This window comes from Dermacentor albipictus, chromosome 2 (genome assembly GCF_038994185.2).
Source record: "Dermacentor albipictus isolate Rhodes 1998 colony chromosome 2, USDA_Dalb.pri_finalv2, whole genome shotgun sequence".
Classification (NCBI taxonomy): Eukaryota; Metazoa; Arthropoda; class Arachnida; order Ixodida; family Ixodidae; genus Dermacentor; species Dermacentor albipictus.
The window spans coordinates 41,242,103-41,255,440 of record NC_091822.1 but is presented as its reverse complement, the minus strand read 5'-3'; the positions used below and the strand labels follow the sequence as shown (position 1 = coordinate 41,255,440).

At 46.7% G+C, this 13,338-nt stretch overlaps 2 protein-coding genes and 1 long non-coding RNA gene across 5 annotated transcripts in view; 1 reads left to right on the top strand and 2 right to left on the bottom strand.

Annotated features, from left to right (window-relative positions):
• Positions 1–13,338, bottom strand: part of LOC139055923 (juvenile hormone acid O-methyltransferase-like) — a 97,876-nt gene that overhangs the window by 34,430 nt on the left and 50,108 nt on the right. The gene's annotated exons all lie outside the window — the stretch shown is intronic.
• Positions 1,399–6,022, top strand: LOC139055390 (uncharacterized). The gene is made up of 4 exons (XR_011511718.1): positions 1,399–2,054; positions 2,179–2,590; positions 3,788–4,065; positions 4,800–6,022. It is a non-coding gene; the product is annotated as an uncharacterized lncRNA (long non-coding RNA).
• LOC139055389 (THAP domain-containing protein 11-like) lies at positions 6,033–9,777 on the bottom strand. 2 transcript variants are annotated; one of them, XM_070532843.1, is made up of 5 exons: positions 9,509–9,777; positions 9,238–9,414; positions 8,950–9,052; positions 8,533–8,802; positions 7,888–7,982 (listed from the first exon to the last, which is right to left on the bottom strand). In XM_070532843.1, the coding sequence occupies exons 1-5, from the start codon at positions 9,709–9,711 to the stop codon at positions 7,974–7,976; spliced, it is 762 nt and encodes a 253-aa protein (XP_070388944.1). In that variant the 5' UTR covers positions 9,712–9,777; the 3' UTR covers positions 7,888–7,973. The 2 variants fall into 2 exon arrangements, with proteins under 2 accessions (XP_070388943.1, XP_070388944.1); XM_070532842.1 differs by having other exon boundaries at positions 6,033–8,802.

Genomic DNA, 13,338 nt, shown 5'->3' with positions numbered 1-13,338 from the left:
AGCGCATTGCAAGACGCCCATATAGTGACGCAGTTATCAAAAAACAGCTCCGCCGTCCAAGCCTAGTTAATTTGAGTTAATTATTCGTACTGGGAGATCTTTGCAACGCTTTCTATGAGCCCAAGCATAATTAAAACTTGGTAGTTTTTGGGCACGCTCGCCACACCTGACTTTGTGACGAAAGCACCTTGGCCGTGTGACGCAGTTTCGCGTGTACTGAATCTTAGCAGGACAAGTTTTGGCGCTTTCTCTGACCCCAGACATTATTGTAACTAATTTCGCTACTTTTGGGGTACTTTTCAAGCACAGTGGCCGCGCTCGGCGTAGTAGCGCTGTTAGCAAAAAGCAGGTAGGCTGTGTGGCGCAGTTAGTTTCGCGTGTACTCAATCTTACTGGAAGAAGTTCGTGACGCATTCTCTGAGCCGAAAAGGTATTGTAATTAATTTGGTAACTTTTTGGGATATTTTTAGGCATGCTCGCCGCGCCTGGGGTATAGTGAAGCGGTTAGCAAAAAGCAAGCCGGCCATGGGGCTCTTGCATTGCCCAGGGGGCGCTGCGAAAAAAGGTGCTAAAAAGCGCCCTCTATGCGAAAATGGGTCGTACCAAGCTCCGTCGTCTGCTTCGGAAAGCACGTTTACGCTATGGACCCGCCACTTTCGGTTGTGTTGTATCACGGCCTGCGGCGAATATCAGGCGCCGAAGATTTTTTCAGGGGTGGCACGCTGCGTAAAGGCAAGAAATTATGCAACGCTGAATACGTGTACGCCGTGCAAGAAATAAGCGGCGAAGTTTTAGCGCGGTGTCAATCGCAAGTGAAGCGAGTCGCGTACGAAGTGGAACTTCAGGTAAGGTTTGCACGCTGCTAGATTCAGGCGCACAAACGCGAGGAAATGCTTGCTATAAATGAATTCACAGCAGCCATAAGCAGACATCGTGTGTACGGAACTGCTCGAGCACACGACCGTACGCGCCGCGACGGCAGCGGTCGTTCAGCATGCCGCGATGTACGAACTGCTCGAGCGCACGATCGTACGCGCCGCGACGGCAGCGGCCTTTCGACATGCCGCGAAACGGCGGGCCTCCTGCAATCTTTGTTGACTGCATGCCGCTAAACAAGTAGTTATGCCTGCGTTGTAGTGGCGGCCATCTGTCCCTTTTATTAACTGGTAATAACTGATGCAATGCATATGAGCTCGCACGTACGTGCGAATCGCGCTGCAGCGCGAGCTCGTGCGCTGCTATCGCTTGATGTAGCTTTTAATGACAGCGCTCGAACATCGATCTGCTATAATCAATACTACCTTGCTGCGCTGCCTCAACATGCTGGCTTGAGGTCATGTATGAGCACATTTACCTCTCTAACCTGTGCTGCTCGTAGTGGGGTATACTGAATTGTCACCGAATCAGCCCGGCCATTTGTGCTCATTTGCACACACCTGGTCACTTCACCACTTCGCATCGGTCGAATTGTTAATTGTCGCTGTGGCCGGGTCTCGAATCGTGAATCACCAGCCATGCCTGCTGCTATGTCGGTCTGCCATTTAATAGTGATTATCAGAAGTGAGATGTTGGACTTGACCTGTAAATTATATACTGCATCTCTCATTTTTGCTACTTGCTGTGTTGCGCATTCCTTTGACATTATCTGTGAATTAATTATGCTATGCATCTTTCACTTTCTGCTGCTTGTGTTGTGCATTCCCAATTTTTTGGTGCTTGCCACGGTACACTTTTCGCTGCTTGGTGTGGCACAGCTGCCTATGTAGGGACGTACTAGGCAATTTGTGTTGTAGAAAGCATGAATTCTCATTCTACGCATGCACATGCGGCTGTTCACTGCATATATGCATTTCAGCTTTCGCCTCAGCGTGCCATAATTTCAAGTAAATGCACATGCAAGGCTGGCCTGGGCAAATGCAAGCATGCTGCTGCTGTGGTGCTCTGGGTAAATGAATTCCAGCCGGCATCATGCACAGAGCGTCCACAAACCTGGGGACGCCCTTCACAAAGGCCAAATATAGATGCCAAAGAATTTATAGAAGAGCTCTTCGGCCGTAAGTTTTACTATTCGTCCTCGGGCTTCTTTTATACGTGAAGTTTATGCCTGCAAATACGTAGTTATCACATACTGTCTGTTGACATGAACTTTATAGTATATTGCAACTACTCATGTTGCAGGCCCGAAGAAGATATTCATCGGAGGAACATGTCCCGACGAGGTTCCCCCATCATACGTTCATGAACATTTTTTTGAGATAGCCTGTCCTCATAATGACATTCAGAAATTAGCATCAATGAGTGCCTCACAAAAAGATGAGATCAGGACGCTTTCAATCAGTGAAGAAACAGTTTTGCGAAATTCTCACCTGTCACGTCTACAAAAAATGATATCATGGGAGGCAGACATGCCTGTGTACAGTGTGATGGCAGCAACCTCTCAGACACCTACAGTGCTGACCATCTCACGATGCCATCTAACCGCGCGAATGACTATAGAAGAAAGGAAGTTTTTTTTTTCTAAAGTGCTGTGCTCACGGGAGGATGCCGAGGAGATTGCTGCAGGTACAGTCCTGCAGGCTGGCTGCAAAAGGTAAATAAGCTGCGATATCAATTCGATGTTCATGAGTTTACTGCATTGTAGGATTTTTAAAGATAATTAGAATACACAAAATAGGCAGAATATAGAAAATTACCGTATATTTGCTTGCGTAATTAACGCACTTGCTTATTCCCAAAAGAATCGAAACAAATTAAGTTGGAAGGTGCGCTTATTGCGCGGGGTAAATTTCACGGGAACTTTTTCGAAACAGCACAAATAAAAAAACTAAGACGGCAATTATATGAAAAATGAATTAGATAGCTTTGCAGCTAGTAAAAATATACGTAAGCTATTTGCAAATTACCGTAACAGCATTTTATTGCACTTAACCGCGCATCGAAATTTACCACCAGACCGTCGTCGAAGTCTCTGGCCGCTTCATACACTTTGTGGTTCCACAACAGTTCGACCTTGCAGCCGCGTCCGGCCGTCTGCCGTTATCGCAAGCATCACGTTGAAGCGCTGCTTTTCGGCAACTGTTTTGACACGCACGCTGTGTGCGTCTCTTTGCTCTACCGTCCTGCTCATCGGCATGTCAAAGTTTATTGGTATCTGATCAGTCTTTCCGTTTTGTGAGCAGATAAGCTCCCCGTCCTACAGCAGGCGAATAACTCGACTTTGGGCCCATGGCACACAGCGAAACCAAAGACAGGTAGAAAAACGCGCAACAGACTACGCCGACCGTTTGCCGGCCGCGCCTCCTCCTCTCCCAAGCGCCGCGACCTGCGGCGCATCGCGCGCGCTCTTTACGTCGGAGTCTGTTACCTGCGCAGTTGCCGTTTTTCTTTCTCGAGCCAGCGCGGTGCCTTTGCGCCGGCATTGGCGGCAAGCATGCGGCAAGAGCAGGCAGGCTGAGCGTTATCGCGGTCGCTGCTTCCGTCAGGTCCCAAGCGACCGTGATATCCGCAGCCTAGCTACCGCATGCTTACCGTATAGTGATCATGGCTATGCCGTGGACGGGCATCGAGATTAATTGTGCGCTTGCTGTAAACACATGTGCGACAGTAAAATATCCTACTTTCTCCGAAAAACTATGGCACGGCCGTTCGAGCGTGGGACTGCACAGTAGCAAAGTTGGAAGTGCGTTCATTACGCGAGGGAAAAAAAAAATCAGACTTTTCGCGTTCAATTTGGGGGTGTGTTCGTTACGCGAGTAAATACGCTATTTCGTGGCTACTGTTTCCGCAGGTGGCACAATGAACGCGCGATCCGGCTGTCAAGTTCAATCGCCCATGCAGTTGTCTCCAGACGGCTACCATTGGACTCTCTTGGCGAACAGATTAAACGCAGGAAGCCCTTCTTTGGAAAGGCCGTTATGCACGGTAAACTGAAGGCAGCATGCAAATTCTAATGAGCTGATTTTACACCAGTGCAAAAAATATTGTTAATTCCTTTATTTCCTTAGGGCGAAAGACGGAATAGCCAGGGAACAGTTTGAGCAGAAAATAGGAGGGCCTGTTTTGCAGGTATGTGGTGAGCTGCATGAAGGTCTGAAATGGTGGAAAAATTTGCATGGAAGTTGCAATGACCACAGCAGATTTTCAGTTGGGTACATATTTATGCTGCAACACTCAGAAGTGCTATATCACAAAGGAGCTTTTCTGCTGCTTGAAAGTTGGCAACTGCATGAAAGCTAAACTCATGATTCTAAAGGGTGTTTGGATATCTCGTTCTCGTGCTACGAACGTCAGCCTCATCGAATAACCCAGCTCAATGATAAGAATTATGCTACCTGCCACAGGCGATTTCTAAAAATTTAATAAAGCTTACATAATTTTGAACACCCTGTATAGCAGCAAAAAAGTAAATAAAAGACGCTAACTTTAAAAGCAAGTAACCACTGCCAAACTAATGTGCCTGCTACCATCATATTTGGCAATAAACTTATTATGTGTCGCCTTCCAGCACTTACACTGTAAAAATATGAGTATATGGGTGACTTTCTTGCATAACTACTAAATGCAGTGATGCTACATATCTACATAATGTGAAAACTAGGCCTGCAGTCTGAAGTTGCAAGGTTTTCCGACCTTTCTTCATTTAAAGATGAAACAGCATACTGCTCTTGTTCAACGTATAATAAATTGTCAAAATTTTGTAAGAAGTGCAGACTGAAACACCTTCATAGCAGTCATATATAAACGACTTGGAATGTGCCATAATCTGTGCAACTGCAAACTCTCAACCAATATGACTGCAGGTTGGTCTCATTGTGCATCTGAAGCAACCATGGCTGTGTGCCAGCCCTGACGGACTTTTCAAGTATGGAGACCAAACAACTCTGCTGGAAATTAAGTGCCCGTACTCCAGGAAAGACGATGTACTTATTGACCACACCAAGGAATCAAGCTTCATTAAGTACATTGTGTACAGAGATGGACACTTGGAAGTGAACAAGCGCCATCAGTATTACACACAAATGCAAATTACAATGTATGTAACAAACACGACACAGTGTTTTTTTTTTGTTTACACCTCCAAGCAAACTGTCACAATTGTTGTTGAACGTGATGAGCACTTTTTGTCAGAGGCAATTCCCAGGCTCGAACATTTTTATTTTAATTTCTATATTAAGCACCTTGTTTAAGGTTCTTTGCTGCATATAATTATAAGGGGAAGTCAAAAAGTAAAGGGACCTTTGAGAAAAGGCACATTTATTCTAATGATAAAAAACTGAAACATACATTTTCTACATAACCTCCCTGCACTTCAACGCTGTTTGCCCAATGTTTCACAAGCTTTTTTGTTCCGTCGGAAAAAAAAGTTTTTTTTTATTGCACCTGTAACCAATTTTGCACCGCATCAATGACTACTACATCGGTTGCAAATCTTCCCCTGAGCGCTTCCTTCAATGGTCCAATTATATGAAAATCGTTTGGAGCCAGGTGTGGACTGTATGGTAGGTGTTCCAGCAATTTAAATCCAAGCTCCTTTATTGTTTCAGCTGTCATTTTGGAAGAATGTGCCCGAGCGTTATCTTGCTGCAGGATGACACCTTTTTTGCAGTTTTCCACGACGTTTTAATCTGATTGCAGGTTTGTTTAGTTCACAACACATCACAATAGTTCTCACTGTTCACACTTTCGCCTCTTGGGCTGACATGAACGGCTACCACACTTTCCATGTCCCAGAATAGTGTTAGCATAAACTTACCAGCTGATGGTTGACGTTTAAATTTCTTAACTTCTGGTGATGAGTGTTTCCAAACCATGCTCGCAGCCTTACTTTCCGGTTCGTGATGATACACCGAAGTTTCGTCTGCAGTAACAATTCGCTGTAAAAATTCATCTCCATTGGAACGCTAACAAGCCAAATGTTTACGAGAGATTTCCAACCTTCGTGCCTTATGCTGCGCTGACAATTCTTTTGGGACCCACCTTGCACATACTTTCCAGAAATGGAGCTGCCATGTTTAGCAGTCTGCTACACCAACGCAACAACAAGAGTGAGACGTTCCATAGAAGCGTTGTAGACAACACTAATTCAGCGCTGGATGCTAGCAGTGCTATCAAACCTTAGTGCCTTTGCTTTTTCACTTCCCCTCGTATATCACAGGTGGCCTGCAGTGGAGTGGGAACTGCAAGCACATGGCAACAGCTTCCACACTTGTCACATTGGCTCAGGAGTGTCTGATTAGAGTACACTCGTGCCAATCAGTCACCTCACATATGTAGCTTCTAAGACACTGCTAACCACTCGTAAGATGAAACAAGTTTGTACAGATCTTGCTTGGCTTCTCTAGCGTTGAAACAATACGTGCTGTGCAGTGAAAGGGCCAAGTATTTATACGAGTGTATAGATAAGTGAGAAATGTTTGTGCTGTGATATTTATTGTTTTGCATCACTAAGAGTTGCAGAGATGTGCCAAAGCTTTCAAATAAACTTTTTATTACATGTTCAACTTCACCACGTTCACTGCTGCCACAGTCTGTTGGGTCATGCTTCGCAGAGAGCCAGTGCATATGCAGGAGCTAGCTCACAAGACAGATGCAATGCCTACATTTTTGAAGTGTAGGCTTTTGTTAAATCTTTCCTCACTTTCACAATGACGACAGTGTCACAGCACAGACCACCCGACACAATGATTGAACAACATGCAACCTCATGTCAAGGTAACACACAAAACAACCCACGGCCTGTATGCTCTGATGTCACACATGTCACTGCAACGCACCATGCAAAGAGTTCTCAACACAGTGACATCACGTGCGCCCTTTAGTGAATACAAATACTGATGAGTTAACTATATTACAATCTCCACTGTCACCTGCAACTAAATCTACACAGAGGTGACCCTTATTTGAGAGCAGCTCTACAACTATAGATGCATGATGATTTGTTTAAAACCCTCGAAAGATATGAAGATATGAGATGCAATCGGTCAAGAACACTGTGGTAGCCCAGGCTTTGTCTCCTAACTCCCCCCCTCACACCCCTACCAATTAATTCTCTGTAACTTCAGCTCATGATGAAACATTGATGTTACAGAGTTAGAACAATCCTGCTAGTTTTTCTTTTCTTTTTTGATGTGATGAACTTGGGCAAGGACAAGTGTGAAAACAAAGTTGATGTGGTGCTGTGTGCTAAGTGTCATACCTTCCTGCATGCACACAGCTTATTTATCTACCATAACACCCGCAGCGCATTGTCTGGCATTGTAGTGGGGATGTAGAAAACAAGAAAAATGCAGAATACTACCGCAAGTGAAAAAAATGTTACAGCAGTAACAACAGCATACATGTACACATAAATATCAATGCAAGGAAGGAATATGCATCATTAGAGATAATGTGGACACTATCTCTTCAGGCATCTTTTTCCATTTGGAAGACCTTGGGACACAATCCCTGCTGCAGTGGGTACATTTTAATGCAGGCAAAATGCAAGAAAATCCATCTGTGGTTTAATAACAGGGCAGATTAAAGAACCACAGATGGTCAACATTTATCCACAGCCCTCTACAACAGCATCTTTCACAGCATATGAGGAGCTTGTAAGCCTCATACATTGACGCATCCAGGGAAACAGACCACCCCTAGTGAACTCCAAATTAAAAGGGCACATTCTTGTCATTGTGCTTATGTCACTGCAATTATGTGAGGTTGAAGATTTGCCAAAACACAGCACATATGGAAAACCTCCTTCATAGACGAAATAAGTGAAATTGGGATGTTATGTTTCAGGATGCCGTATTGCTTAATTCTTTGAATCACCCGTTCAACATGAACGCGTACAGATGCAATGCTGTAGGTTCGCTCCATTTCTTCAGGAGAAAATGGGACGCCACTTCCAGCTGAGAAGGGTGGCATGATCATGACAACTCCTTTGTGAGCAAGCTCTGTACGGATACCAGGGAAACCTTTGTCAGCCAAGATCATGTCACCTGGTTCAACGATGTGAAGAAAACCAGAATCAAGAGTGATTTGTGTATCAAAGCACCGTCCGCCGAAAGGCTCAGATGCAGAAGCAATCATTCCATTTTGGATAATTCCAACTAAAAATTTTAGTGTGTAGCAACTCTTGTATGAAGAAAACAGCATGTGCTGCTGCCTGACTTCAGATGGTGTTTCAGTTTTAACTTCAGTGCAGTCAATGATCAAAGTGCACTCTGGATAATTTTTCTTGAAGCATTCAGGCTGCGAAAGTTTTATATCTTCAATAGGGGGCTTATAAATCCAATCTTTTGTTACTTCTGCCAATGTGTTCAGTATTGTATAAAAGATGCGGCAGGCAGTGCTCTCATGCACCCCAAACATGACACCAATGGCCGTAAAAGATACTCCTAGTTTCATTTTCATGAGAAACATGAGAAGTTTGTTTTCAATTGTTACATCAGTTGTTCTTTCCCTGACAGTTGGCAAAAGACTAAGCAATAAAGAAAACACATTGCTGTCTACCCCGCACAAACTTCGAAGTGCATCAGGGGCACTTACAATGCTTTCATATCCAGCAAAGTAGCAAGACCTTGTGTGCGGTCCAACCGCGCGTGTAACCATTTGCTGGTCATCACTTTGGGCTGATGTTTCAAGTTGCAAGGTACCTGCAGAAGTCAAATCCTCTTTCAGAGGTTTGGGGCAGCCTTCATCATCGCGAGTTGATGCTGGGAGAAAGCCTCCGTGTATGTCTGCTCTTGTCTGGTCGGCAAGAGCTCCAGTGTAGTCTGAACACTCTGCAGGCTTCTGTTGCTCAGTGTGGGTTGATGGCTGCATGGTAAGTAAAAGGTGCAAACATGTAAAGACATCAATAGCTACAGGTTTGTAATGTGAAGGAAGTGACAATATTCAGAAATGCAATAATTATACACCACCAAGGCGAGCAGCTCTGCGGAGAAAAATTTTAAGCTCAATTACATTTTCGCTTCTCGCGTCGAAGGTTTCCTCAGATGCAGTTTGCATGTCTGGAACGTTGCTCCCAGCAGCGCAGGAACTCGGCTTCAGGCCCCTTTTCTGCCACCTAAACGTTTGGAATGACCAGAAAAAAAATTCCATTGAAGTTCTAAAATGTGACGCTTAACCGTAGCAGACGAAAAACTGCAGTCACCAAGAAGCGTCGCACCGAAAGTTATACAGAGCACAACGTACGGCAGCAGCAGCCGACGATCCCATCCACATATGGTAATCAAAAAATGGCCCACTTACCTTTGAAACCGTTCCATGTGGCTTGAAGAGTCAGGCGGAAGAGGCCTGTTGTAGGCCGCGGGGAAGACTGTAGGCACATACGCGGGGTGACTGGCCGAATTGCTTTTCTCATTGCCCACAAAGTGGCGACTGCATATCCTGGTGTTTGACGCTGGTTCCCACGGTTTGCCGTCGGGACTGTGGTTGCGAAAGACCGAATTTTAGCAACGCAGATAAACAAGCAAGCTTCAACACAGGTGAAGCAGTCAGCATGGCGCGAAGGTTCGCTTACCCAGCGCGACGAACTGCAGTTATCCAGCGCGCCCGACGCTCCGCTTCGTGAGGCCTTGAAGGGAAACGATAGAATCGGATGTTGGGATTCCGGCCTTCTTGTTCATGGCAGCCCACGACGCAGCAGTATCGACGGCGACACTTTTTCGATGCTGAGCTAGGTCCCTCCGGATCGGCGTCGCCGATTTCGTCTGCTTCCAGCATTACGTCCCACGGCACACGAGAGTCCGTTTTCGCTAAACTATAGGCTGCGGCCAGCTCGCAGCATGGTCGGCGTGGTCTGTGGAAAGTGACGAGCCTTTTCGCACTCGCAACAGGGCAGAAAAAAGTGCGAATCGACGCAAAACTCGGCCTACAAACGTGCTTCGCCACAGCCAGGGCTTAATACGACCCAAGCTGGTACGACCCAGTTGTCGTTTCCCGCGTCGCCACCAGGCGCCGCTACTGTACCTCAAACTCCAGCGCAAGACGCCCATAGTGAGTTAGTTTTGCGTGTACTCAATTTTAGTAGGACACGTTTGTGACGAATTTTATAGCCCTGCAACAACATATACCTTATTTCGGTACTCACGCTTGTTGAAAACGCGACGAGCGATTGCCGAGAGTGATAACACGGGAGTGTTGCTTGCGCCGGCACGACGCTTAAAAGAATACGGAGGAGCTCAAGAACATGACATTTATGTATTCTGAGCCAATCAAAACAGGCTTTGCACCGACGAATCTGTCTTGAGCGCGACTAGAAGGCATTGTGCGAGCGTGTAACACGGTCTGGCTGACCCTGTGTTGTAGCCACCTCTGTACTTGGCGTACCATCGCGTCGACTGAGGCCAAGATGTTTTGGAAACGCGCAGTCACCCGTGTATTTCTGCTCTGAAAGTGCAGGAAATAATGCCCGGGAAGGGGGGGATGCTTGAAAATCGGATGTTTTGTGCACATTTTATGGCATTATTTGGGAGTAGTCTTTGCTGCGAAATGTACGCAAAAGTGAATTCATCTGTAATGCCGCTCATTCACCATTTACGCACGTTTCGCCTCTACACGCAATACTCCTGATAGGTCAATATACCAAAATTATACGTGCTTGTAATTTACTTTCAGCTGATGGCATCCGGTGGAGCTTCGTACGACAACGACTGCCGCTTATTTCCTGGTGCCACAACTTTGGATGAATGCAGAAGAAGCCCGGAACGAGCATTTATATGGAGCAAAATAAACATTTCATCCTTTCAGAAGACGTCAAGAAAGTTGTATCCATCCACCATCCATCCATTCAGAAGACGTCTTCCGTTTTCTTTATGAAATTGCGCCTCACAGATTCGGCGCAGTCTTGTAAAGGACGTTCGCCATCATTTCTACTAAATAATGAAACGATTCCACGCCAAGGCCACGCGGGGTTCAGCAGAAGCGACAAAAAAAAAATGCTGCGCCGAGCAGCGGAGCCGGCGCGGCGTGTACCAACTGGCGCCCGAAATCGGAAGGAGTTAATGCCACCCGCTTGGCGTGCTACAGTCAATTCGGCCGCTGGGCTCTATGGGAGTGTCCGCTCTTGTTGAAATTTCTTTCTCTATGGTCATAGTGTGCGAGCGTAGGTGGTTTTGCCAATAGCGCTTTCACTTGGTTGAACGCTTCTCTAGCATGCTCGTTCCAGTGCCACGCTACCTTTTTTTGCAGAAGTCTGAAAAATGGTTGAGCTATCGTTGCTAACTGGGGCACGAACTTGCTGTAATAGTTCACAACGCCCAACAAAGACTGAAGCTGCTTCTTTGATTTCGGCTCTGGTGCCTGGAGAAGTGCGTCAACTTTAACTGACAATGGGGAAATGCCTTCAGCGCTGATTTTGCGCCCAAGGTAGTGAAGTTCGCTTTGAAAAAACGAACACTTCTCATTCTTTACTCTGACACCTCGGCTTTGAAGACGCTCCAACAGCGCTTCGAGATTAGCTAAGTGGTCTTCTAGTGTTTTCCCAGTTACCAAAATATCATCTAGCTAGCAGCAAACACCCTTGAGGTCCTTCAACATCGTGTCCATTATCTTTTGGAAAATCCCCGGCGCGGAAGCGATTCCAAAAGGTAATCGGTTGACGACAAACAATCCCTTGTGCGTGTTCAAGGTTAGGTATTGCTTTGGGGCATCAGACATGACCACTTGCTGATAAGCGCGGTTCAGGTCGATGTTTGAAAAATGTGTGCCTCCAGACAGAGCCGCGGATAAGTCATCGACCTTCGGCAACGGGTAACATGTGACGTCAAGGCACGGATTCACTGTCACCTTATAATCGCCATAGAGGTGTGTGCCACCGTCCTTTTTGATAACGGGTACCACTGGCGTTGCGTAATCTGACGTGGCAACGGCCGTTATGATGCCCATTTTTTTCATCTTCGAAAGTTCAAGCTCAACCGCCGTTTGCAGTGCGAACGGCACGTTTCTTGCTTTGAGAAACTTCGGTGCCTGATTAGGCTTGAAATACAGCTCGGCCCTTTCTTCTGTAATCATGCCTAACTCATCTTTAAATAGAGAGTCGTACTTTGCGATCAAGGCGTGTAGCCTTTCCTCTAAACGACAAGAAAAAAGGCAGCTCTGACCTTGGCAGCTGGTGGACGTTCCAGATTTTGCTCCACTCCAGCCTAATTGCCTGAAGCCATTCCCGACCCAGCAACGGCGGCCCCTCCTGGTCGACGACGTATAAAGGAAGGCTCGCCGTGTTGCCACCGTGCTGCACCTTGACTTGCAGGACGCCTTTTGGGATCATCAGCGCTCCTGTATAGGTGCGGAGCTTCACTTCTGTCGGGTTGAGCCTGGCTGATGAAAGAAATTGGCGGTATTGTTTGAAAGGCATGACTATGACGGCGGCACCTGTATCTAGCTCCATAGGGACTGTCACATCATTTACTTTCATCGGTACCATGATGGGCTCAATACTAGGAGCAGATACGCCCTTTACGGCTACCACTTCCGAGCGGGATACCACCGATAACGTTTTTACAGTGTCCTTGATGGGGCGTTTCCCACGCGACGTGCCGGAGGTGCTAAGGCAAACTCGTTGCAGGTGCCCCCTTTTGTTGCACTCATAGCATTTGTCATTTACGTGGGGACACGCTTTGCCGGAATGTTTGGGCGACCCGCAGCGAAAACATGCCTGCGACTGGACACTCGAAGTCGCCTGTACCTTATGCATGGGGTTGGCTGCAGACACACCTGTACGCGCTTCCGCAGTGCTTTTCGTTGCCGCCTCCATAGCCACAGCGCGCTCTACCGCTCTCTGAAACGTAAGCTTGCCATCCTCAGTGAACAGGACTCGCTATATATCCTCTCTTAAACCGCACACTAAGCGATCACGGAGGGATCCGTCTAACGCGCTTCCAAAATCACAGGTTCGTGCTAGCTTCCGTAGCTCGGCAACGTAATCAGAAATGGACTCGCCTTCAACTTGCTGCCTCCTGTGGAACTTTGCTCGCTCGCCAATGACCGACGGTTTCGGCGACAGATGGTCCCCCATCGTTTTGTTTAGTACCTCGAAGCTCTTGGCTGAAGGCAGCTCCGGGGTAACCAGCGATTTCAGAAGACTATAGGTACTGGGGCCTATGATGCTCAGGAACGCACGTACTCTGTCACCTTCGCGAACGCGGTTGACGGTAAGAAACGACGACAGCCGTTCTTCGTACGACGCCCAGTCATTTGTGGAAACGTCGAATGGTTCCATGCGGCCCAGTTGAGCAGTAAACTGCGTCGAACCTGCACTGGCTTCTTCGTTCATGATATCAGTCAGCGAAGAAAAGAAAAAGCAGCACTCTTCAATCGTCGATACTGAAAAGAGGCTGAATGCCGAAAAAG